Source organism: Talpa occidentalis, unplaced genomic scaffold (assembly GCF_014898055.3).
Source record: "Talpa occidentalis isolate TD23 unplaced genomic scaffold, MPIMG_talOcc4v2.1 talOcc4.9, whole genome shotgun sequence".
Classification (NCBI taxonomy): domain Eukaryota; kingdom Metazoa; phylum Chordata; class Mammalia; order Eulipotyphla; family Talpidae; genus Talpa; species Talpa occidentalis.
This window is the reverse complement of record NW_023605305.1, coordinates 28,153,034-28,179,431: the sequence shown is the minus strand read 5'-3', so window position 1 is coordinate 28,179,431 and position 26,398 is coordinate 28,153,034. Positions and strand designations below refer to the sequence as shown.

Sequence of the window (26,398 nt, the reverse complement as noted above, 5' to 3'; positions counted from 1 at the left end):
CTTTGGAGCCAAACATCCAGATTCCAGTACCTTCTCCAACCTTTGTGAAGTCATTTAAATGCTCTGCACCTCATTTTCCTGGATAAAATTGGGGTAATTTCAGGCCTCCCTGGTGACACAGGGTTTAAAGACTCAGCGCTGTCAAGCTATCACCAACCATCCACTGCAGCATGAGTTGGATCCCTGGGCAGGGAGCTAGCCCACATGGCACAGCAGACCTCTCCTGTCTTGCCGACTGCTCCCCTCAACAGTATATTCAGTAGATCTGCCTGTTTTGCTCCCCACCCTATCTCTGGTGAATCCTCTTAGCCTCTTCCCCTCTGGCCTGAATGCCAGTACTTATTTGCATAAATAAATAAATAAAATCTTTAAAATAAAAATAAAATTGGGGTAATTTTATCTCGGGTAGAGCATGGAACATACCTAGCATAGTTTGTAGGTTTATTGTAGGTGAGCAATATGTAGTAATTTTTCTTGACAACTTTGGCCACAAAGTTAGGCTCTTTCCAACATAGTGGCCACAGAACTCTTCTTACTAGATTCTGTTATACAGTATTGAGGAGATCTAAATCTAATAGTAGAGTTGGTAGTTTTGGGTGTGTGCATGTGTTTGCATATGTGTTTGCATATATGTGTATGTGTGCTTCAGAATGAGGACAGCTAGATGTGTTTTAGATTGCTGTCACACGTCCTTCACTCTTCTGTTTAGGTAATAAACTTTTGTGGAAGGACAGCTTCAGTGTTTAACCCCGAGTTTCATACAGAACTGTGAGCTCAATAAACATTTAATTATTTATTGGATGTCAATGCCACAAAGGAACATAATGTTATTTTCCTTCTTCAGAGAGTCAAAGCCCAAAGTTCATTCTAGATCTATGAATGATGTAACATAGGACAGTGACCTATAGTTATTGAAATATTATTATTATGTTTCTATTATTAGTTTTCTGTGCCTGCCATAGCAAAATCACCACAAGCTTAGTAGCTTAAAACAATACAAATTGTCTTACAGTTCTTATAGGTTAGATGTTTAATGTGGATCTTATTAGACTAAAAGCAAGGTAGCAAGAGGCCTACATTCCTTTCTGAAGGCTCTTTGGAAGACTCTATTTCCCTTTTTCAAATTCTAGAAGCTGCTTGCATTCTTTGACTCATAAGTCCCTGCCATCTTCAAAGACAGCCAGTGAGTCTTACATTGTATCACTTTACTACTACTGACTCTTCTGCCTCCCTCTTCCATCTTTAAGGATAGTTGTATTTATCCTTGTGGTTATTATTATTTTAGAGGCAGCTAATTAGCAACCTTAATTCCATCTGCAACTTTAATTCCTTCATGTTACCCTAAAACAATGTATCGATAGGTTCTGGAAATTAGAACATGCACATCTTTGGACATCTGCCTACTACAGTATCCCATTAGGAAATAGGTGCTACTATTAATATTAACTGAAATAAATTTTAGTAAAATTCCAGTTCTCTTTTTTATATAAAAATAAGTAAAAATTCTAATTTTCTTCCTATATTTCAATGGATAATCTTGCTCATTCCCTGTTTTGGAGACTGCTGGCTAATAGTAGTGTCCAGGAAAAATCTTGCCATGGAAATAAGAATTTTAACTTGTAATTAGATTTAGTAAATATTTACTTAGCACTATAAACAAAGCAATGTTTTAAGTACACACACGTGCACGCACGCACACACACAAAGAATGAAAAACTATATGGTGTATTTAGTCTAGGTGGGCTAATACTACAATTCACAATTTAAAATCTTACTGGCCTAAAGATTTGTTCCTATTCATGTCCCAGTCCAATGCATGTTGAGTGGGGGTGGAAGGGAAGCTCTTTTTCACCTAGGACAGGCCTCAGATTCTTCCATTGAATCTTCTGTATCTGTTGGTAGATGAAGGAAGAAAGCATGGAGCATTGAGGCTTATATGGGACAGGCCTGGAAAAGACAGAATCACTTCTGCCCCTATACCACTGGCCAGAACTCAGTGTTATGGTCTTAACCAACTGTTAAGAATATTGGGACATGTCGCCTACTTTAGGAGGAAAAAGGGAGCAATTTAATGAACAATAGCCATTCGCTTCACTGGGATCCCTGCCTTCAGGAACTCTCTAAATTAGTGGAAGAGGCAGATACTGATAAATGTTACAATAAAGGTTTAAATAGAGTGATATGAGTGTTGGAAGATTAATTTTGATTAGAAAAATTAGGGGAATATTTGAAACCATGTCTCTGAGGTAGAAAATATTATAGCCATTCACAGAGGGCTATTTTTGCAATTAGATGACAGTATGTGGCAGTGCTTATCACACTAAATGGTGTATAAATATTTGGTAGTGGTGGTCATGCTGCTACTGCTGCTATTATTATTATAAGAGGTATTCTTGAACTGAGTTTTTAAGGATTAGTAGAGTTTTGAAAAGAGAATTCCAGAGAGACTCATTCTAACTATAATATGGAAATGAGAGAATTAAGGACATATTTGGGAGTGGCAGGTTATATAACTGAAACAGAGGATGCAGGTGGATGTAATAGGAGATAAGGTAAGAGAGGTTTCAGTCAGATCATTCAAGCTCTTGAATAATGCTAAGGAATTTGGACTTTGATCAGGTGCTAAGGGCTGCCTCTGCCACAAAAAGTTTTTTGAGTCATCAATATTATATACAGAGAAGGGAGTATATTTTATTCATCTTTTTTTTTAATTCCGCATCATTTTTTAAATTTTTTTGCTTTCTTTTCTCAGGTGTAGTCCCCATAGAATTTCCACCACCTATTCAGTGCACCATCACCATAGTCACTTGTGCTCCTCCCACCCCATCTCGATCCTTCTCCCTCCCCCTCCCCTGCAGAATGTCTCTGATTTATAGTTGTCTGTTTATTTTTGTTGTTGTGTTGTGTTTTTTTAATTGTTATTATTTTCCCCCCGATCCTTTATTTGGTTCCCCTATATTCCTCCTATAAGTGAAACCATCCAATATTTTTCTTATTCCTTTTGACTTATTTCATTGAGCATAATCCCTTCTAGCTCCATCCATGTTGCTGTGAACGGCATGAATTTATCTTTTTTGATTGCTGAATAGTATTCCATTGTGTATATGTACCGTATCTTTTTGATCCAGTTGTCTATTTTTGTGCATTTGGCTTGTTTATTTTATTCATCTTTATATCTTTTTTTATAACTAATGGAAAAGTAATATGACTGTGATTAGGAGCACAGACTCGATCTCACTGTTTAGGTTTGACTGTTGCCTGCCTGCTGCTTATAGCTATATGACTTTGGGTATGTTACTTAATTTCTCTGAACCTCACTTTCTTCATTGCTATGATTGGGATAGTAACATTACTACTTCGTGCACTGGGCTATTATGAGGATTAAATGAATATAAAGTAAGGCACTTATAACAATGTCTGCATATAAAGTGCTCTTTAAGAGTTAGTTATCATAATCATTATTACCATTATCTGGCACATAGTGGGCACTCAATAATTTTTGAGTAATCCGAGTTGTGTTTTAAATTTGTCCAGCACGTTCTTATATACTGTCATATGCCAAGTAAGAGAATGCTCTTAGAAAGCTCTTGACCTAGTAGAGAAGATATAAGGCACGTTAGAAAACATAGTTAAAGGTAAAAGATAACAATGTAATAGAAAAGTAATGTAGATGGAATGTCTTGGTAATTCAGAAGAATGCTCATTCAGAAATACTTCTACTTAAAAGGAACCAAATTTGTTTTGTGGGAAGGAAGTATTTGAATTGGTCTTTGAGAATCTAACTATGTGGAAATGAAAGGAGGGGCATTCTAGGTAATGGGAACAGACTGAGAAGAGGCAAAGATGTGGAAAAGCATGGTAATGGAGAACATTTTCATGGAGAACAGTTAATCATGCTATAGGAAAAACTGAGGCAAACTAAGTCTCTGGACTGTCTAGTTTACCAGCAGTTTCTGAGTTGGGAGTTTCTTGTTACAGTCTTAACTTTAAAGTTGTGATCAGCTATTTTCTTGTCTAGACTGAGCCTTGCTACTCAATGTATGGTCCATGGACCAAGCAGTGTCAGCATGACCTGGGGGCTTATTAGAAAATCAGACTCACAGACCCCCTCACCTTCAGAATCAGAGTCTACAATTTAACAAGATTCAGGGTAATTTTTTCCACATTATGAAATTAGGGAGTACTGGTGTAAAAAGCAAAACCAACTCTCCCTATTACTCAACAAGAATGTATGTATAATATGAAACTAGAAATAATAAAGTGAATAATCATTCATTCTCAAACACCTACATTAAGAAAATGCTCCCTTCCTGAGCTAAGTAATTCTCGCTGGCATGATTTTGGGGCGGGGCTAGTAGGGACTAAGAATCATTCAAAAAGAATCACTAAAAATGTAATTTTTAAAAACAAATTATTTTTATTGCGGTAATGTTGGTTTACAGTATATAATTTAGGAATACAGGCTCATACCTCTTCAAATTATGTTATGACTCATACACCACCATAGCACCCATAATCCTCCACTGTAGTCATTGGGCCCCCTCCCCCTTTACTTCCTTCCTCTTCTCTCCCCTCTGGTAACCTCAGTTCTGAAGTCAGATTTCAAGGGTTTAGTTTGGTTTTGTCTTTTCCTTTCTTTGTTTCTTTATCGGAATGTAATTTTAAAAAATTATTTAATTTTATTTTATGTGTATTATACATTGTTCTTCCTTTTTGTACAATGCATGCTTCCTCCTTTCTGGTGTAGTCCCCGCAAAATTCCCATCACCAATTCACCCGTGCACCATCACCATAGCCCCTTGTGTAAGAACACATTCCCTCTCTTGTTTTGATCCCTCCCCCTCCCCTGCAGTGTCTCTGATTAATAGTTGCCTGTTAATTTTGTTTTTTTGATTTATTATAATTATTTTTTCCTTGTCTCTTATTTGGTTCCCCTACGTTCCTCCTATAAGTGAAACCATCCAATATTTTTCTTTTTCCTTCTGGCTTATTTCACTGAGTATAAACTCTTCCATCTCCATCCATGTTGCTGCAAATGGCATGAGTTTATCTTTTTTGATTGCTGAATAGTATTCCGTTGTGTATATATATACCACATCTTCTTGATCCAGTCATCTATTTTGGGGCATTTTGGTTGTTTCAAATCCTACCTATTGTAAATAGTGCTGCAATAAGCACAGGGGTGCAGGTGTCCTTTTGAATTAATGTTTTTGTGTCCTTCCGGTAGATTCCCAGGAGTGGAATTGCTGGGTCATATGGAAGCTCCATTTTTAGTAGTTTGACGAACCTTCACACAGCTTTCCATAGTGGTTAGACCAATTTGCATTCCCACAGGCAGTGTAGGAGAGTTCCTTTTACTCCGCATCCTCACCAAACATTTGTTGTTTCCTGCTTTTTTAATATGTGCCATTCTCACTGGTGAAAGGTGGTATCTCATTGTGGTTTTTATTTGCATTTCCCTGATTACAAGTGGTGTTGAACATTTTTTCATATATCTGTTGGCTATTTGCATTTCCTCTTTGGAGAAGTGTCTTTTTAGCTCTTTAGCCTGTTTTTTTGACTGGATTGTTTACTTTGTTTTTGTTGAGTTGTGTGAGCTCTTTGTAGATCTTTGTGATCAGTCCCTTATCAGTAATATTGTGTACAAAAATTTTTTCCCTATCAGTAGGGTGTCTCTTTGTTTTGGTTAATGTCTCTTTTACTGTCAGAAGCTTTTTAATTTTTTAAAAAGATTTATTTATTTATGCATCCAAGAACTGGAATACAGGTCAGAGGTATGGAGGGTGAGAGTATTCATCAGCGTCACAGTTGGGAACAGCACAGGCGGATTGACTGAAATACACTGCTGAGAGGAGCAGTGGGCACTACAGGAGAGGTCTGCCCTCCCATGTGGGAATCTCCTTGGCTGGCCGGGAATCAAACGGGTGCAGAGGCTGTGGACAGCCTCACAGCACTGCACTCAACCTGCTACACCACTGGGAAGGCCCATTTCACCACTGTTTTTTTTACCACTAGGTTTCATCACAATGAGATGTTTCATGGTAAACTTAAAAGTTTATCAGCCTTGTGTCAGAATTTGAGTTTGCAGGGTTATATGGCAATACTGGGGACTTTACAGGTATTGGATTGTTTCTAACACATAGTTTCTATATGTATGGCATGTATGTTAATGTCCATTCCATTTGTTTAAAAATAAAAATAAAATCTGTTTTGTTTTGTAGGTTCATGGGTGTGTGTGTCCATCAAGGACAATTGCATGCACTTACAGAGGTATGTTGAAGTGACTTTCCCCCTTTAATTTTAGTATTTTTGCTTCTCTAGTAATTTTTAGTTGTGTATGTAAGCAATGTTAATACTTTCTCTGTTACCTGGAGGACTGTGACCATATCTCTTAATACTTTTAAGATTCCCTCATAATACTTGTTGAGTCCTCTAAGAATGTTCACATATATTGGTTCTTGCTGCCTGATTGACTCTCTCCTAAACTATGGGGTGGTATTACTTGGCTGCAGACTCCTTCATGGCAACAAATTCCCAGACAACCCAGAAGTGTTTGGTATCTTCATCTAGAATTCCGCTGTTGCTGCTCTAGTTTCCTGATTGGTCTTATTACTTCTCGGAATCAGTTTACATCTCCATATCCTTGCATTTCATTTCTAGTCTCTGCTAGGCAGATAGTCGTTACTTAGCCTCTGAGGGGCCAGCGAACCCTTCTAGAAAAAAGGCCACCCAAATTCAGGTTCTGGGTTATCAGCTTCAGAGTTTGCTTGGGTGCTTTTTGAGAAATGATACCTGGAACCCTCTAGGCTCAGTAGGTCTACACTGGGCCCATATACAGTCTGAAAAGCTCAGATTATTCTAATGAGCATTTAGATTTGCGAATCTGTTTTAGAAGTTTTCACAGTCTTCTTGGGAAGTAAGTACCAGAGTACAAAAATGAAGAAACTTAAGAAGGAAAATTGTTTAACAGAATTTGTAAAATATTTGTTTTCTGCCTATTTGGTATCTGCTATTAGTCCTTAATATCTTATGTAGAAGAGTCCCATGTATGTCACTGTTTCTTTTTCAGTTACTGAGGGCACCAAAATGTGGACTGTGTAGCTATCTCCTGTCTCTTATATGGAAGGCCAAAGATGACAGAATAGTGAGGATGTTAAGAGCATGGGCTCTTGATTGTCTGCATTTGAATCTCTCTTGCCTCAATGTTTTCATCTGTAAAATGGGAATAATAATAGAAGTACCTAAAAAAAATAATAATAGTACCTGCTCCATGGAATCTAGTTAGAGAAGACAACCACTGACTGAGCCTAAAGTTTATCAGTTTTAAAAGTTGAGGAGAAAGGCAGATTGAGAAACAGTGACTGTGAGGTAGGAAGAAAACCAGGAGAGTATGTTGGCCTAGAATGAAAAGAAAGAAGAACTTTTAAGAAAGAGGGAGTAACTAATTGTAGCAAATGCTGCTAAGATGGGAACCTCACAGGGATGTTGTGAGGATGAAATGTAAAATGCTTATTTAGTACAGTGCCTAACATACAATAATTGCTTAACATATGTTAACTATTACAGCTTTTATTATTATTATTTTAAAAAAATATTTTATTTTATATAATTCTTACATCATTTTTCATCTTCGTACAATGTATGCACTTTCATTTTGGTTATATTCCCCATACAATTGCGCGCGCACACACACACACACACATGCTTATTTTGACTCTAGTTCTTCCTCTCTCCACCCTCCCTAATCCCCCCCCCCATAGTGTGTCTCTGGTTTATAGTTGCTTGTTGATTTTGATTATTACTTTGCATTGATTAGCCTTTTTCCTGGTCTCTTATTTAGGTTTTCTAAATTCCTGCTATGAGTGAGACCATTCAGCTTTTATTATTAATATTGACTAGTCACTCCTTTGAACTTGAATTGTCTGTATTTTTCATTTGGTACCAGTCCTGTGCTGCTGTTAGTGTCATTAAATTTTTGAAAAACCTTTTATTGAAGTATAACAGAAAAAGCACACATACAAAAGGTGAACCGCTCTCTAAATTTTTACAGATGAACACACACCCATAACCAACATCTAAGATCAAAAACATTTTTTCAGCGTATTTTTTTCCTCAGAAGTGAGTATATAAATTCTTCAAAGACAAACTCTTCTCTTAAGACTTCAAGCCATCAGAACTCTGTCAGTATTAATCATAAAAGTATTTGTTGTACTCCCTGTTTATATGATTGTTCTCTGTAATGTGAGCACATTGGAAGGATCTGCATGTTGGTGGTGTTGACAAGGAAGAGCATGATTAAAATCTATGATGATGCCACAAATTTAGAAATAGGATATAATGGAAATGGTAGAAATTATCATAATGCAGCATTCTTTTGACCATGTTGTATTTAAATATTTTCTGTTGCTTGTTAGCTTGTTTATAGCTATGTATAATATATATAGTATGTGCTTTTTGAAAGAATATGTTCCAGTCTTTCTGGTATCATTAATTAGTTATTGACATAGCTTATGACATTAATGTTTTTTATTATAATGTTAATAGGCTGATAGCCATAAAGCCCACATATCCAAATACTCTTGATTATTTTCAGAAGGAGATCAGAAATGCCATTATGGCATATACCTCTGGGGACTCCTAGGCTTAATTGCCCTATAATTTAACTTGGCAGCACCGCTATTGGTTTCAGTATACTAAGGTTCATAATCAATTACTAATAACGCCTAGTACAGAACTTGAAATGTGGATGACATTCAGTAAATATTTCTTGATTGGTGGAATCCCTGCCCTACATAGTAATGTGAGGAGTGCCATTCCTTATTTCTCTTAAAATAGTTTAATAATTACAGTAGGCAAGCATTAGCTCTTGTTAAAACCTAGAAAGTGTTGACATTTTTAGGATAATATTTCTCATGAACAGTAGGGATCTTGACTTTTTTGAGCTTGAACCACTTTTATGAGTTTTCATTGTAATTGTAGACATTAATTAAACTTGGAACAGCCAGACATTTAGTTGTATCCTTGCCTATAGTAAGGATAGACTTCTGCATTTTTAAGCAAATGAGTGTTAAGGAAAAAGCAGTCTGATAAAGATCAAACAGGACATTTTAAGTTTAATAAGTTGAATTAAACTCCATATTGGATTGAGAAGGAATGATCTATGACCTTGACTTGGAAGAACTAACCTTGCCTTCCATTTAGTCACAAGTGTCAAGAAGTAGAAATCTATGGTTTTTAAAGACAACATATTGCTATGTAATATCCAACCACAAAACTTCACAAGTAAACAACAATAAATATTTATTTCTCCAATGTCTTCAGGGTTCAGCTGAACTAAACTGGGTGCAATTGGACAGTTCTGTTGGTCTCACTCATGCATCTTTAGGTCAGCTGGTGGGCTGTTGTAGGTTGGGCTTTGCTGAGGCTGCTTTGCTCCAGCTGTTTCTTATCCTCCTTCTGGGATCAGTGGACTAGCCTGGACATGTCCCTTTTAAGAAATAGCAAGACTATGCCAACCCATTTGCACACATACTTTCCATAATTCTGCTTATGTTCAAGTTTGCTTGGCCAATATTCCAGGAAACAAAATGAGTCATATGCCTGAATACATACTGTAAAGTTGCATGTCCAAGGGTATGGATTCAGTAAAAGGTAATGAATTGGCACTATTCTTGCAATCTTCCATATCTTATAAATATTCCAATGAGCAGATTGTAATTACTTGTCTTTTCTACCCTACTTGAGGGTAAAGACTTTCTCTCACTTTTAAAAACCCATAAGGACTAGTCATTAAATACCTACTTTGGACTGAGTGCTATGTTGGTGGTGCTTTGTATATTAGCTATAATTCTCACAATCCTCTTTCCTTCATTTTATACATGAGAAAACTAAGACTTACACAAGTAAGTGACTTCTCTAAACTAGAATTTGGATCTAATTCACCTGACTTTTAAACCTATACTATTTTCATTGCATGCTGTCGTTAGTTCATTTATGTATTCCCCACATATCCTTGCTAAGAATATATAGTAATTGTAGAATTCAATTCTGACAAGGTGTTTTTTTTTTTTTATATATTTTGGGCTATTTGGAAGACATATTTCCTGGTCATTGGATTAATGTATTTGGGTTCAAGAAACAGAAAGTAGTTAAATGTTCTTTTTTTTTTTTAAGATTTTTTTTTTTAATAGAGGCATGTTTTTATTTATTTATTTATTTGTTTGTTTTGTTTATACATGCACTGGGTACAGTCAGAAGAGCGGGAGGGTGAGAGAACTCACCAGAGCCAGAGCGGGGAGCAGAGCAGACAGCAGGGCCGAAGTACACTGCTGAGGGGAGCAGCGGGAGGCAGGAGAGGTCTGCCCACCATGTGGGTCCCTCCTCCGGTGGCCGGGAAGCAGCCGGGGATCGAACCGGTGCTGCAGAACCGGTGCTGCAGAGGCCACAGGCAGCTTCGCAACCCAGCGCTCAACCGCTGCGCCACCGAGGAGGCCCAGTTAAATGTTCTTAAACAACAAAAGGATTCATATAACTAGAATTCAAGCAGTTTATTAGATTGAGGGTTAGTTTAATTCGGCAATTAAATATAGATGCTATCCATTTCATCCTAAGGTTGGCTATCATTCACAATCAAAAATAGTTGCCCCCAGTTACACGCTCTATGTCTTCTCTTTTGTACCCAGTGTGGAGTTGGAGGGAGTGGCAGAGAAAGAAAGGAGAGATTCTTCTGGGAAGATTATGCATCATCTCATAATGGTTTTCTTTTTAAGTGTGTTAAGAAAGATACAAAGAGGAAATATATCCTCCTCATCAAGTATTTTGAAGAACCTCTTTGTGCAGAACCTCCCATTGCCTAGGGCATTGGGAATTTGAGGAATGAGTAGAGCATAAGGTTGTGGAGTAGGGGTCTAAAGTGACATACTTTCTGGCCAAAGGAGACAGCAGAAGAATTGCTTGGAGGGCAGGATGTTTTAGGGTCTTTTGTCTTTTCTGTCATGAAAAAATACTCTTTTTTTTCTACTATGGCTATGAGAACCACTCGGCTATAGACACAGCAATTGCTTGATGTGGTGAGGTGATTCAGTCACAGCAAAGCCACATCAGGCAGGCAGATTCTTGGTACGAAAAGAAATGCTTCTTAGCTCATGGTAGAATGGATCAGCCTGTGCAAAAAACTGAAGAGTTTTTTATTTACATATCCCTAGCCTTCTCATACTCCCTGTTATATACCTTTTTTAAAAAAAATTAAATAATAGTCACTTTGGAAATTTCTTATATATGTAGGTTTGATATGTGTTGTTTCTGAGTTGATTTTTGTCAGAATTATAAAAAGCCTAATATAATCAGAGAGCTTGCAATGAAAGGAAACTCTGTGGGTTCAGTGACCAAACTCATGCATTATTTATAAAAATGAGCAGCCAGACCCCGATTCCAGTTTCTTGGTGTGCTGTGATATTGCCATTAATTGTGCCTACTTCTTTTCTTGTCTTGTGTGACCCAGTACAAAGTATTCTCTTGGCCTTATTTACCTTGAGTCACTTGCAAAATTGTCTGGTGCCTGCCTTAGATTAACTGTGGCAGGGTAGTCTGACCTATCTTTCAGCATGGAGTCATTTTGGGGAGGCTATTCCTACTATATTATTGTTAAGAGAAACTCATGAAAGGTACCAGCAATGATTGCCTCTGTGATTCAGTACTTCCTAAAGGACTGATGAAGGTAAGGGAAGATGACAAAGATGTGGATTAGAATTTATGAGGGAAGAAAGAAAATCACTACAGATATCACTTTTAGTGTGTCTACTATAGACTAGGCACTTTCTAGCTCTGGACTCATCAGGATAAGTCCAGATATCTACTGGATATCTACTACTACATAACAAATTACCTCTAAACTTAGTGACTTAAAACAACCATTTTATTTTGTTTATGATTTTGTAGGTCAGGAACTCAGAAGGCCCCTATGGAGTCTCTGGTCCACATGTGTCATCTGGGGTTGTGAATCTGGAGGACCCACATCCAAGATGATTTCTTCTTTCACATGTCTAGTATGCTATGGCATTCTTTGGCATCTATCTTTTTGTATATGAAAGCTGAAGAGTTTTCTCTTTCTTTAAGTCACTCTAGTCATATCTTTGTGACTTCCCACAGCTTGATGATCAGGATGGTTAGACTTTTTACATGGTCACTGGTGGGACGTATAAGCCACTCGAGTGCAAGCCCCAAGACTTCTTATGACGTAGCCTTGGAAGCCCTTCTGACCATTTTATTGGTCAGCTATGATTCACGGGTGAGAAGAATTGTTGGTCTCTATGTCTCAATGACCATTTTTATTCCAGTACAATGTCCTTCATGAACTCTGTGTTCAGTGACTGGGGTAGTCAGAAATTTCTTACCATGCCCATCCTATTCCATAACTGGATTCCTGCAAATACTTTGTGGCAGGTTTTCCAGCCTCTGATACTTTTTTGCTTCAGTTTGATATACTTCATGAATAGTCTTCATTAGGCATACTATGATAATGTGATGCTTCTATTTTAAAACTTCTATTTAGCATTCTAGACTCTTTCATCTGATTCCAGAATACAAGTCCTCCCTTTAGTTAGGGAGACCTTTTTGCTGTTTTTTACAAATATGCTGAGTTTAGATGTGCCGGCCAGGTTGGGTGGAATGCTTTTATCTCTTCTCCCTCCCACTTTCCAAGTATGTCAAATCCCAGGTTCTCCAAAGAAACTCCTATAATAATGCTCTGTGTGACTGAGATCACAGGGTATGTTTAGGATGTATTTGTTGTAGATTGCTTAATGTAGAACGAACTCTAGGAAAGCTAAATTATCCTCAGTGGAAAGATTCATTAATTATCCCTATCCTATTCCTACCTCTGGTGTCTGTCCTTGTGAGACCTTCCATCCTAAATTTGCCCAAGATTCCATCAGTTCCACTTGAAATTGCATTTTCCAAGAATCTGTGGATGATGATGTTAAAGGAGGACTTAGTGTGTTTGGCATAAGTAACTCTTCAATAAATGTTTGTTAATTAATGTTTGTAATTAATACCTTATAAACGTATTAGTATAGTTCTTAAGTTTTCCTATAAATGACAGTTCTCTTTTTCTTTATCCCTGACCTCTTCCATTTTCTGTCAGTTCCTTCTATCATCATCATCTCTTACCATGAACTTATAACTAGTCTCCTTGTCATTATTGTTTCTTATCATAAATCCATACTGTCCACATTGCCAGCCTGAGTGATCCATCTAAGGTATAAATCTGTTATTTAAGCCCTGTTAGCCATTTTTCAGTATGCAGTTCTATAGTATGAAACATTTACAGTGTTGTGCAACATATTTCCAGATCCTTTTCATCTTGCAAAATCGAAACCCTAAAACTATTGAATAATTCCTCATTTTCCTTCCCTCTAGACCCTAGTAATCACTATTCTGCTTTTTGTTTCTATGAATTTGAGTTCTCTAGGTAGCTCATATAAGTGGAATCATATAGTATTTTCTTTTTTGTGACTGGCTTATTTCACTTTTCATAATGTCCTGAAGATTTATCCATGTTATAATGTGACAGAATTTCCTTTCTTTTTTATTTTTTTTATTTTTTTAAAGATTTATTTATTTTTATACAAGAGCTGGGGTACAGGCCAGAGGCGCGGGAAGGTGAGAGGATTTAAGGTGATACAGAGCAGGGGGCAGAACAGGCAGACGACAGAAAATACACTGCTGAGGGGAGAATGGGCGGGACAGGAGAGGTCTGCGGCCCCATGTGGGATTCTCGCCGGAGAGCTAGAATCGAACTCACACTGCCGAGGCTGCGGACAGCTTCACAGCACGGCGCTCAATCTGCTGCGCCACCTGGGAGGCCCAGAATTTCCTTTCTTTTTAAGGCTGAATAATATACCATTGTAAATATATGTGTGTGTGTGTGTATATATATATTGATCCATTCATCTGTAGATGGATAGTTCACTTGCTCTCGCTTTTTAGCTTCCACTTTTTAGTGAATAGTGTTGCAGTGAATATGGGTATGCATGTACCTCTTTGAGATTCTGCTTTCAATTCTTTCAGATATTTACCCAGAAGTGGGATTACTGGATGACATAGTATTTCTAGTTTTAATTTTTTGAGGAACCATCATACTGTTTTTCATAATAGTTGCACCATTTTACAATCCCCCCAGGGTTTCAGTTTCTCTGCTTCCCTTGTCACTATTGTTATTTGTTATAGTGACTCTGATGGGTGTGAGGTGACATATCATTGTGGTTTTGATTTGCAGTTCTTGTTTGTTACAGAGGCCGTCCTTTCCCACACTGATTCGGGTTTATTTCTGGGAGCTCTTTTCTATTTCATTGGTCTACTTGTCTTTATACCAACACCACAGTGTTTAATACAAATCTAATTTTGTTTCTCCCTGCATAAGTCCTTCTATGTCTCCTTGTTACCCTCAGGGTAAAGTCAAAACATCTGATCCCTCTACTGCTTATCTCTCTGGCCTTGCTGTTCATTTTTTTCTCTGACCTCTTTGCATCTATCTCAACTGTGCACTAACAGTTGTACTGAATCTCTTTCGGTTCCACAAATGAGACATGATCCTTTCCAAATTTGGCCTCTGCACCGGCTTTTTCCCGGGTCTAGGACATATCCTTTCCATTTCCCATTGGTATGTCCAATTCCTTAAACTTCAGGACTAGCTTAGACATCGCTTTCTCTGGGAAACCTTTTCTGATATGCCAACATTAATTAGGTACTCCTCCTATATGTTCCCATAATTCAATAGTATTTATTATTGATTTTAATTGACTGCTTGTGTATGTAGATTACAAATTTCTTGACTGCAAGGACTTTTGTTTACATTGACATCTGTTGGTTCCTAGCACAGTGGCAAATGAGAACTAGTGATCATATTTGAATGAATGAATGCATTTTTAACATTTTCATGGTTCAGAATCTTCTGTGATTTACTCATTGATTACAGTGTAGTTCTGTAACCTCAGTTACTTTCCAGAATTGCTTGGAAGCTTTTTAGAAAGTGTATATGCTAGGACCTCACATAAGACTTACTGAATTAAAGTCTTAGATGAGGCATAGGCATCTGTAATTAAAAATAAATTAATAAAGCGTCACAGGTTATTTTGATGTGTAATGAGGATTAAAACATTTCAGGATGAATCCTTAACCTGGTGTTCTAATCCTTTATGCTCTAGCATCATCATGCCTTATTTTTCCCTCTTAGTTGTTATCTTCTTTATAAAGTGTTCTATAATTCAGTATGCTATAATTCAGGTTATATGGTCTATGGTCTTTGTTTTCCTGCCTCTTTAATCATATAATTTCTTCAGACTGGAATATACTCTTTCTTTTTATCCTATAGAAATCTTCCCTCCCTTTAAGGTTTGGTTCAAAATTCATTTATTTCTTCATAAAACCCTTTCTGATTCTTTCTCTGCCATTGCTGCACTCCCTCCCCCCAAGTTTGGTGATAATATTTCCTTCCATTAATTTTCTTTTATATAGTTTTTTGGTACCCATCTTTACTTATTCTGCTATGTGTTATTTTTCCTTTAGTAGTTATAGAACTACACTGTAAGCTCTTGGGTAGAAGGATTCCAGGCTTTAGGGTCAAAAGACTGCAAATCTGGTTCCACCATTACTAGTTGAATAACCATAGGCATATTAAATGAATTCTCTAGGCTTTACTTTCTCATCTACATGTTGCTTAAGTCAAGTAAAATGTTTGGATGGGAAAAAAAAAATACACATATTTTTTAACCAATTAACTTATAGTACTTGGAGGTGTCAGGGATACTTTAAAAAATAACTTTTCTGGTTATATAAATCATATATACTCATTAAAAAATAGCCAATATTTCCAATACATCAAAAAATGTTAAGTATTTTTGATGCATTTTCTTTTTTTAGCCCTATGAGAAACTCTGAGATATAGTCATTATTATTATTGTTTTGTATAAAATGAAACAAAATTAGATTCAATAATACCTGAAAACGCTTTCCCATTTTTTTGGTACTTAACACCTCAACTTTCAAGTCTTAATTTAAAATTTCCACTTTTTTGTAGGGACATTTCCTAATGACCTCCCCCCACCTTCAGATCCTGCCTTGACTTATTAGTCTCTTTGATAGCATTCTTTCCTTTTTCATGACAGCACATCTCATAATGTATAATTCTTCATTTATTTTTGATTGTTTAGTTTCTCTCACCTGTGTTAGTTCCATGAGGCTTGGGTCTATTTTCTGTTTTGTTTACACTAGCAACAATTGGGAAGCAGGTCACTGAAGAGGTAGGGTTTAGGTGGAGTAGTCAGGCTTCTTCCGATACTGCCTTTCCATCAAGCTAGGGAAGCTACAGACCAAATTCCTGGATGTAGGGAGGCTAGAGCATTGGCTAGAAGCACCACTGTTCAGGAGGACAGTTGTGTTTTGTGTGGTTTAATCTCTTCACTAGCTTATTTCTCTTGATAAAACTAATCTGGGTTGCTTTGGCTACTTGGCAAGGATGTTATAGAATGAATTTAAGTGGGGCTTCCTCAGTGACACAGCCGACTGAGCCCTGTGCTGTGAAACTGTCCTCAGCCTCTGCAGCGTGGGTTTGATCCCTGACTACCGGCGGAACTCCTGGAGTGGAGGCTGAACCATGGCAAACTTGGGCCTTGGCAGATGTATGAATATATGCTTGCAGTGGCAATGGAACCTCAAGCTGAAAACAGGAGGCTCCTTTGGAGCACAAACCTCCCACAGGGCGCTCTTGGGATGCTTGTCCTGGAATTACCCAGGGCAGTAACAAAGCTTTCTTTTCTTCTTTAAACCAAGCCAGCAGGATGGGATGTCTGCTAGCGTTTGTGTTTGGAGCCAACCAACAAACATACAGCGGTCAGCACAATGGCATTGTTGGGCTACAGTGGAAACTAGGTCGGGACCCAGGCCTTCTGCAGAGAGCCACTGATTTGGCTATTTGGCATTAATGCTGATTTCTGTCATGTCCATATTCCCACTCTTAAGAAAGGTATTTGGTCACCTCTTATCTGGATTGTTGTAGCACCTCCTAAACCTTTCTCTAGTTTCTCCTCTGTTCTGCTACCAGAACAAGCTTTCCAAAAAGTGGTTTTGGTCATATAATAGTTTTATAGGGCTGCCACAATATGGGATCTTATACTAACAGAGATTCATTCTCTCGCAGTTTTGAAAGCTAGAAGTCTGAAATCAAATTGTTGGTAGGGCCACACTCTGAATACTTTAGGGGAAGATCCTCCTGTCTTTTCCTAAATTCTGATGGTATTCCCTGGCTTGTAGATGTGTCATTCAAATCTCTGCTTCCATCATTATATGACATGTCTCCTGTGTGCCTATGTTTCTTCTCTTTTTATAAGGATACCAGTGATGTTAGATTGAGGCTTCACCCTACTCCCGCCTGATCTCATTTTAATTTGATTCATCTGCAAAGATCCTATTTCCAAATAAGGTCCCTTGTCACTAGGAATTAGGACTTACGCAGTCTTTTTGGGAGACATAATTCAACACACAACAGATCATATTATACCTTTGCCTATAAACGTGGAGTGGCCCCATACTCTACCAAATTAGCTATAAAGGTTTTATCTTGGTGTTCTGAAACTTCTACACTAATAATTATAACAAACAATAGTAGTGAAAGAAACAGCCATATATTAAGAACTTCCTTTGACATTGTTCTAAACATTTTACACATCAACTCTTCATAACAAAGCTATGGGTTGGATACTATTACTATTTTCCTCTTTTATAAAAGAATATCAAATTGAGTAACCAACCTAGAGTCACACAAGTAGTCAGAGGTGAGATTCAACCCTAGGCTTCAGCACTAAACCATCTTAACTTTTTAGCATCATCTCTTCTCCTCTACTTATACTTATGCAGAAAAAAAGTCACTTAAACCACTCCTGACTATCTTTTACTCTAACTCAGGTATTACATCTTCTCTGAAACTTTACAGATTCCTTAGGCAGTTTCTACTTCCATACCCCAAGTGTTTATCTCTACTAAAGAGTCATTGGTATATATATATATATATATATATATATATATATATATATATATATATATATATTACTTCCCTATATGTCTTTCACTATCTTCCTTATGGTATAAACTGTTATGCATCTTTATATATCCATATTTACTATGTGCCTCTCATTCTTTTAATTACTGGGACTATGGTGTTGATATAAATAGACAGTTCTTACACTCACCTGGGGTGGCAGGAATGGGGGGAGTGCTCAATAAACATTTGTAGAAATAACTTGAATTGATATTCTTGACTGAAGAACTAAATGTCCACTTACCTGTTCCACTGGCGATGTTTAAAAGGGTGTTGCCATGTGATTTCTTGCATACACAGTGATGTTTAGTTACCAATACCACCTTATTTATTGGGCATCTTCTAGGGAAAGAATCTATACCCTTAATAAAATGAAGTATCAAACATAAGTGAAATGGCAGAAACTCTGTTATATCTTATTAGACCATGAGGAGAGGCAAGTATTGGTATAGGTAAAGTTGGGGAGTGGTCACTGATAGGCACTGAAGTGCCTTTAACACATTTGATTGGCTGATATTTTAGTTTTCTGGACTTGAGAGTTTAAAGAACAGCAATAAAATATGTGTCTATGTTTTTAAAATATATTGCCACTCCCTCAGGTTGTTTTGTGGGGCTGCCCAAGGAAGTGGTCTGGAAGAAAATGAACATAAAGCAGCTGCTCTCTCCTTTCCCGAAAGCTGAAGGTGCTAGTGCAGTTGCTTTTGCTTCTGCTTCTGCTTCCCCCAGAGAGTTTGTTCAGAAGACACACAAACTAAGTCTGCACTACTGTTGCTTATGGGGAAGTGAATGTTTCGACTAATGGGCACACCAAGTATGTAGCAAATTAGAAATCTTCTTTTTGGCGTAGCTCAAACTTTGCTCATACATGCAAAGATCCTGAGACATTGAGAAGCTGTGCATTCTGAGGGCTCAGAGGCTTATCAGACCCACCAGTGTATTCACCAAAGGCAGACAAAAGAAGTGGGTTATAACAATAAACTTCATTTGGTTTACCTCTGTGGTCCTCGTTTGTGCTGTTTCCATCTTGCCCAGCAAAGCCAGAACCTACTAACCAATGTGATTCCTCACCTTGTATTTCCTTTCTCCTCTGCTCTCCACTGTCTGATTTGGTTTGTGGTTTTCAAAGACATGGTTGAACAGAGCAAACATGTTTCTCTGAACTAGAATCAAGAATCCTGGCTTAGCTTGGACCACAGAACATTCATACAGCCTTTTTGTCATAGTTTTTCCTGCCTGGCCCTTAGTTGGGAAATCTGAGTGGCTCCTGAAGTTAGGCCTTCTTATGTCATACTGACAGTGTCAAAGAAGTGAACCATGCCTCTTCAGACCTTTAGACTTTCAGAGCTAAAAATTTGCCTGCTTGATGTCAGCTTCTTTGCTTCTTCTAACTTGAAGTTTGCAAACTGTTTCTTTTTAGCAAATGGCCACCAAAAGTGTGACCCTCAGACAAATTTAACTAGAGTGAAGCTATGAAGGCACTATGCTAATAATGTCGTTATGCCTCATTTTGAGATTTCCAAAGACAGATCATCAAGCAGGATGAAGCAGACTGACAGGTTTTTCCTTTGAAAAGTTAGGTATATTTTTAGCTCCTCTCTCTGCCTTGCCAAACTTGATCTGTTTCATCCAAGGATCTAACAAGCTGCATGGTGCTGCCCCCTACTGGTTCTTTTTGGTGCTTCTGTTACCACATTAGAAAAATCTCAGGTTATGTGATATTTAATGTTTTTCTGAACACTTTCATGTATTTGTATTAAATTCTCATGATAATGTCATGGGTTATATGAAACAGGCATTAGCATGCCTACTTTATATGTAAATATGAAAACTTCCTTATTATTTCATCTGACAAAGTTAAAAGGCCCTAGAGGCAAAATTGGACAAAAATTCATATATCTTGCCTCTTATTCCATTAGATTCCCTAGCCTTTTATACATTTAATATTCCCTCTCCCACCAAAGAAAAAAGTATTAAGAGCTTAATTTTAGGGTTAGAGCAATTTGTCCCCTTTTCTACCATGGAAGGAAGAGGGAGATAATACATCATATAAGTTCCATAACCTAATTGGCAAAAAAATTTGCGCTCCTATTATACAACAGGCTCTCTGACTAAGATGTGGTGACCTCTAACTTTCACTCTAATGTAGCGGTAAACAGAGTGGACTCTGGAGCTACAGCTACAGTAGCCTGGATCTACTGCTTAATAATTGGGTAACCTTGAACAAGTTACTTAACCTCTAATTACCCTTTGAAAAATGAGAATAATAGCCTACTTATTTCATAGGGTTATATACAGATTAAATGAGATAATATATGTTAAATTCTTAGAATAGTACCTGGCACAAAATAAGCACTATGTAAATAAATCTTAACCACCATTGCCATCTACATATAAATATGCTTATCTGCTCTTCAGACAAACAAACAAACAAACAAAAAACAGCAAAGCAGCCCTCATGGATATGTAGGAATGACAAACAACCAAATTTCTTGAAAAAAGCATGTCTTCACATAGTTTCTCTATGGCCTTCTCTCTTATGTACTCAGTTCACATATGTCTTCTCCTGGTCTCACTTTGCTTTGGCAATGGTGGCCATTGACTTCCTAGTTGCAAATTCGGTGGACACTTTCGTGCTCATCTTACTTGATCTGTAGCAAGTTGATAGAATTGATCATTTCCTCTTTGGAATGTTCTTCTCTGGCTTCTATGATGACATTTTTTTACTTGGCTCTCCTTTCTCTGCCTGCTGCTTTAAATGTAACTATCTCTTGGGATTCTGTTAATTTTCCACCTTACATAAACTCTGGGCACTATCATACATTCCTTGGCATCAGTGACTACTTCAGCCCAATGATATTGCCTCCTAAATGTTAGTCTCTAACCCAGATTTTGTTCCCAAACTTTAAATTGACATCTCCATGTTGGTTGTCCCACAGACATTTAAACTCAGTGTGTCCCAATTGAACTACCATTTAATATTGCCTCTTCTAAAAACCTGATCCTCTCCCTATATTCTGGATATTATGGTATCCAGGGACCAATAGCTTGGGAACATCCTAGAACTTTTCCTTGCCCCCTCATCCAGGCAGTTTTCAAGTTTTTTTGTTTTTTTTTTTATTCTGCCATTTAAATACATCTTAAATCTTGCTCTATTCCAATGCCTCCACTATTGCTTTGACTCAGGTGTCTTGCTTTCACCAAGATTATTCTAACAGTCTCCTAGTCTATTTTTTCCTTCTTTATATTTCCCACTCTGATCTATCTACATACCATTGCTAAAATAATTTGTTCTTCAAAAGCAAATATGACCATGTTGCTCCTCTGCTTAAAATGCTTCTTTTGTTCCATATAGACAGGATGAAGTCCATATATCTTTGCAAAGCACATCAGCCTCTCTATGATATGTGCATTGAGTAAGTTTATTTCTCAAATGTCTCATGCACTTAATCTAGAACTTTGCATATGCTGCTCTCTTTGTCTTCCTGCTCTCCCAGATCATTCTTTCAGACTCCTGCCCAGCTTTCTTTGACATACACAAACTGAGTTGGTAACTTTATCCTCTGCATTGCATGGTGCTCTCGTGCCTGTGCAAACCATATTTTAGTATTTACCACATGATATTGTTTGTCTATATCATGATATTGTCTTTTGTTCTCTTCAAGGGAAGGTATCTTTGTATGCCTCACTTTCCATAATTTCTGGGTACAGAGTAAGCCCTCAATAACTTCAAAAAAACAAACATACAAGTTTCTGTCTTCTAGGTACTCTCTAGTGGTTTCAGCACCAGCCTACATATAACTGACAAATGGGTATTCTTTTGTTTTGCAGTATATCGACTTTGGGAACCTGGAACAATTGCTAGACAGTAACCTGCATTTGACCTGGACTGTGAGGGTGAAACTGGCCTATGACATAGCAAAGGGCATCAGATACCTTCACAAGAAAGGCATTTTCCATCGGGACCTCACATCTAAGGTATAAACACTTTAATTTCACAACTCTTTGGGACACTGTATTCCTCTACAAGAATACCAGTCAGATGCCAGTTGTATTAAGCTACTAGTCCTTAATGAGTTTAGAAATAATGGAGGTCTTATAGAGTTACCATTTAATCACAGAGGATTCAACTTATTACTGTGTAGCTGGTCCTTAGAAAGCCTATTTTGGCTCACAGCAGGTACCTTCAATGTTGAGCCAGGCAATCCATACATCTTGAGAAACTTTAGCCTTGACTTCAGTCTCCTGAATGTGTATTGCAGGGCCAGATGGCAATGTAGGGGCCTTTTTGTGTTCTTGTCCATGACCTCCAGGAAGTAGCTTTTAAATGAGAGCAGGAATCAGTGATTTTAGTAACTTGAGTGCAAGTTTTGAGGGCCATAATGTACTGACCCATTTTCTATCTATGTGATTGAATTTCTGCCATTCTGCCAGTTCCTCTTGGGAATCAGCTGGTCTCTGTAGTTTTCTCTTGCTGTCCAAACTGATGTGTGATCAGGTTAGAAAAGAGTTGCTTTTAAAGGAGTTGGCCATGCTACAAAGCAGCCACCTCATGGCCAGCTGGCCTAGGACACCATCCTGACAAAGCTTCCATAAATAGTACTGTTATCCTTGATGGCAGAACTATAAATTATGTAATGTGGATTTCTGTCCAAGAGCTGACTTCAAGTCTTCTAGGGAGGCATATAAGAGTTTTGTACCTGCCTAAGAATAGCTGTCATTTTATTCCCCACACTCAACACACAACCCCCCCACCCCCGCACATACCTGCATACAGATACTCCTGTGTTTATGTGTCATAAGGGTTTGCAAAGGGAAAAAACAGGCATAATTTCAGAGGCCTAGAGCAGTAAGTACCAGCTACCTCACTCTTGAATAGTTCTGGTGTTCCAAACAGCAGTGCTTTCCCAAGAGACCTTGGCTATTGGTCTATAAACTATTTCATGTAAAACAGCTTTGAGGAGGTGATTGTAGGACCTTTAGGTGTGGCAGGGCCATTTGTAAATAGCTGCACTGTTACTGAAGCTAAGAAGGAGCACAAGTAGAATCTACAGGCCAGCTGAGACCTAATTATAAAATCTTATCTATATGAATACTTAAAAGGAATGGACTGGTAGACATTTGAGACCTAGAAGATAGAATCTTATTTCTTCGTCAGCATTCCCTTCTTCCCTCGAATGTGTTAGAAAAATAAGACTAAGAAAACTGTACTTGTCCCAGTCAAATGGGTGATTAGTATCAACTTAGACACTGTCTTAAGTTGATAACCTACTCTCAGCTTGGGCATGCAACAAAATTGAATCTTGGCTTTCTACCCAGAGAGAACCATTTCTTCCAAATGTGGAGGGAGATAGTGACAAGTTATTAATAATATTTCCCTCATACCTACATGAGTGTCTCCTGTGCATGGTACCAGGGATGAAGGAGTATTAGAAAAGAGGAGTTTCTGGTCTCTAGAGGTGCTTATAACTAACGAATAGCAGCCATTGACTACAGGTTTTCAGAGAAGCAAAACATCTCTAGGCTAGGATAGCTAGTCTCGTTAGAGAAATGATCCACTCCCTAAGAGTTTATCATATTCCCTTCTGTGCCCTTAGACCACTTTGTCCTATTATTCTAGTGTCCAGGTATGGCTCTGTCTGGACTTGTCCTGCTATATTATGAAAATGACTAACCTTTCCAGACTTTGTAGGGTAAAACCACTATTCTTTGTTTTCCTTATAGGGAGTGGGTAGTCCCTGTGTTCGTTAGCTTGAGATGAAAAACTAGGAATTTAGGAGTACGAACTTTGCGTTTCTGGGTTGTGCTTTCTGGGTTCTGGAGGTATTTAGGATATTCTGGGTGGGAAAAACAAATGACTTTATAATATAAAGACAGCCTGGGACTCAAGTTGAGGACAAGTAAAATTTATAAGACTGTCTTATAAAATTAGACCTAACATTGGCTGTCTGTGTTCATTACTCTTTTACCATTTCTGAGCTTTTGGTTTATTTTATCTGTTTCAGATATCTGTTTATCATGTTTCAGCCTCAACTGTGTTGCAGAGATTAGGGAGAAGGTTGTATGTCCACAGTAGGCCTCAGCAACCCCACCCAGGAGATTTGTGTGGTAGTGACAGTGACCTTGAGATTGAAAAGCCGCAAGGAGGGAAATAAGCCTAAAGGGACAGAGTAAGGCTTTGAGGTTTCCAAATTATTGACTCATTGACAATGTGAGATCTAATTTGATATCAAAAGTTTTACTTATATTTTAGTAATTGTGTCAGTGTCTCCCATCAGCATATGAATTTCTTACGCACCTTTTTATTCCTAGTACAGAGTCTGAGAATGTGTTTGCTAGTACAGATGCCAACACATGTGCTAGAAAGCCGAGATTCTGGTTCTCAGACTTAGTTTTGTCCCACTTCTCCAAATGACTTCACTGTCCTTGGACATCATTGTTCCCAGTCTGGAATATTGATTCTTTCCTTGACTTAGAAGCAGTCTGGGTTTCTTAGATCATAGCTAGCAGCAGGAATTTAAAATTATTATTCCCAGAGGGGTTAACCAGGACAGAGAGAAGAAGATGCCTTTTTCTAAATGGCGTAGCCTGTGGCAGAGGCAAAGGTGTCCTATCACAGCACCTTCTGAAATAGTATTGCCTTTGTAGGATTAACATGTCAGTACTGTTCTAAGTCTGTCAGATATGGTGGACCAGTCTAATTTTGTAATTCTGAGAAATAGCTTGATACAGATTTGTGCAGTGGCAATGCTAATAATTTACTTAGAAGGAAGTGGGAGATGTGGTTTTAAAATACTCAGTTTATGAACTCCATTAAGAAGTGGCTAAAACCACACATAGGCTTTTACCAGTAGTTTTAGGAGTAAGTAATAAACTGTACATGAGACTTGGTTCTTAAGGGCAGCTTTTTTTAAAAAAAGATTTATTTATTTATGCATACAAGAACTGGGGTACAGGCCAGAGGTATGGGGGGGTGAGAGGTTTCACCAGAGACAGTGTGGGGAATAGAACAGGCAGACTGACTGAAATACACTCCTGAGGGGAGCAGCGGGCCAGGCAGGAGAGGTCTGCTGCACCATGTGGGTAGCTCCCTGGATGGCCGGTATTGAACTCGTGCTACAGAGGCTGTGGATAGCTTCATAGTGCTGTGCTTAATCCCTTGTGTCACCAGGGAGGCTCTTAAGAGCAGCTTTGAGAGGAGTTTGTTTCTGTTTAATACCATTATTGCCCAGGATAAAGCAAGTGCCATTGCTTTTTTTTTTTTTTTTCCCCTATTCCTAAGGATATGAATTATATGCACCTCTGGTTCTTGGTTATTTGTTTTGTTGTTGACTTAAAAGAAGCCACTCTGGTCATCCCACCAAAGTGAAATGCCTGGTCTTAGGCTATATCACACAGCTAGGATCAGAAAATGCCTATTTTCAGAGACTGAACAAAGTTGAATGCTGAGGGATGTAGAGAGCTATATTAGGACGCTCCATAGTTGTTGTTTTCCATGAGAACCATCAACAGCTTTGGGAATCATTTATACTGTGCTACTAGAGGACATTGTATTGGGACCTTAGAAATGACCAGAACCCAAGCTGTACTATCCATGGGCTTTTAGTCTGGTTGGGAATATAGGTATGTAAGCAGGTTATTACATAAGGTCTGTGGTAAGCGTATGGGAATCACATGGTGGGATTGGGAGCAAGAGATGGGACACATTACAGAAAACCAGATAGTCTTGACTTGGACTATAGCAGTCTTGGCTTTTTAGGAAGGTAATTCAATCTCTGATCTCCCTGTGCTGTGAAAAGACTGCCTAACCTTTCTGAGATGTAGAATCAGTACTTTCCTCTCTGATCCTAGCTGGGTTTATGGAATGAATTTGTTGAGAGTGAAAAGGAAAGAGGCGATGGCCCACTGAAGGTCATTTTTTTTTTTTTTTTTTTTTTTTTTTGTTACAGAAATAGCTTTAGCTTAGAGCTAACACTAACAAATGAACTTGACATTTCCCTGCTTAGGTGTTTTTATTCAGTGCCAATACTGATGGTGCAGCTGTTATAGGAGACCTCAGGAGCTGCTCTCAAGTGTTTTCTCTGGCCCAGTTCTGAAGAGTTTGTGTTGGCTGCCAGAAATTCATCCATGAGCACCCCTTTGATTCCCTTGTCAGTTTAACCCTCACTGTGGGAGCTGAATGTGTGATTAGTGTATACATTTGACATAAGCTTTTGAAAGAATCCCAGTTGCTTCAGTCATTCAACCACTTTCATTTAACAAACTTCAGCTAAGCTGTCTGTGCACCTGTGCTAGGTTAGAGATACAGAG

General features: G+C 38.0%; 1 protein-coding gene across 3 annotated transcripts in view; it reads left to right on the top strand.

Annotated features, from left to right (window-relative positions):
- The window catches only part of TESK2 (testis associated actin remodelling kinase 2), a 91,033-nt gene that overhangs the window by 56,620 nt on the left and 8,015 nt on the right, over nt 1-26,398 (top strand). For all 3 annotated transcript variants that reach the window (XM_054691714.1, XM_037498886.2, XM_054691713.1), the window contains exons 4-5: nt 6,222-6,270; nt 21,920-22,066. In XM_054691714.1, the coding sequence (XP_054547689.1) occupies nt 6,222-6,270; nt 21,920-22,066 (196 nt within the window). The remainder of the gene's footprint in view (nt 1-6,221; nt 6,271-21,919; nt 22,067-26,398) is intronic.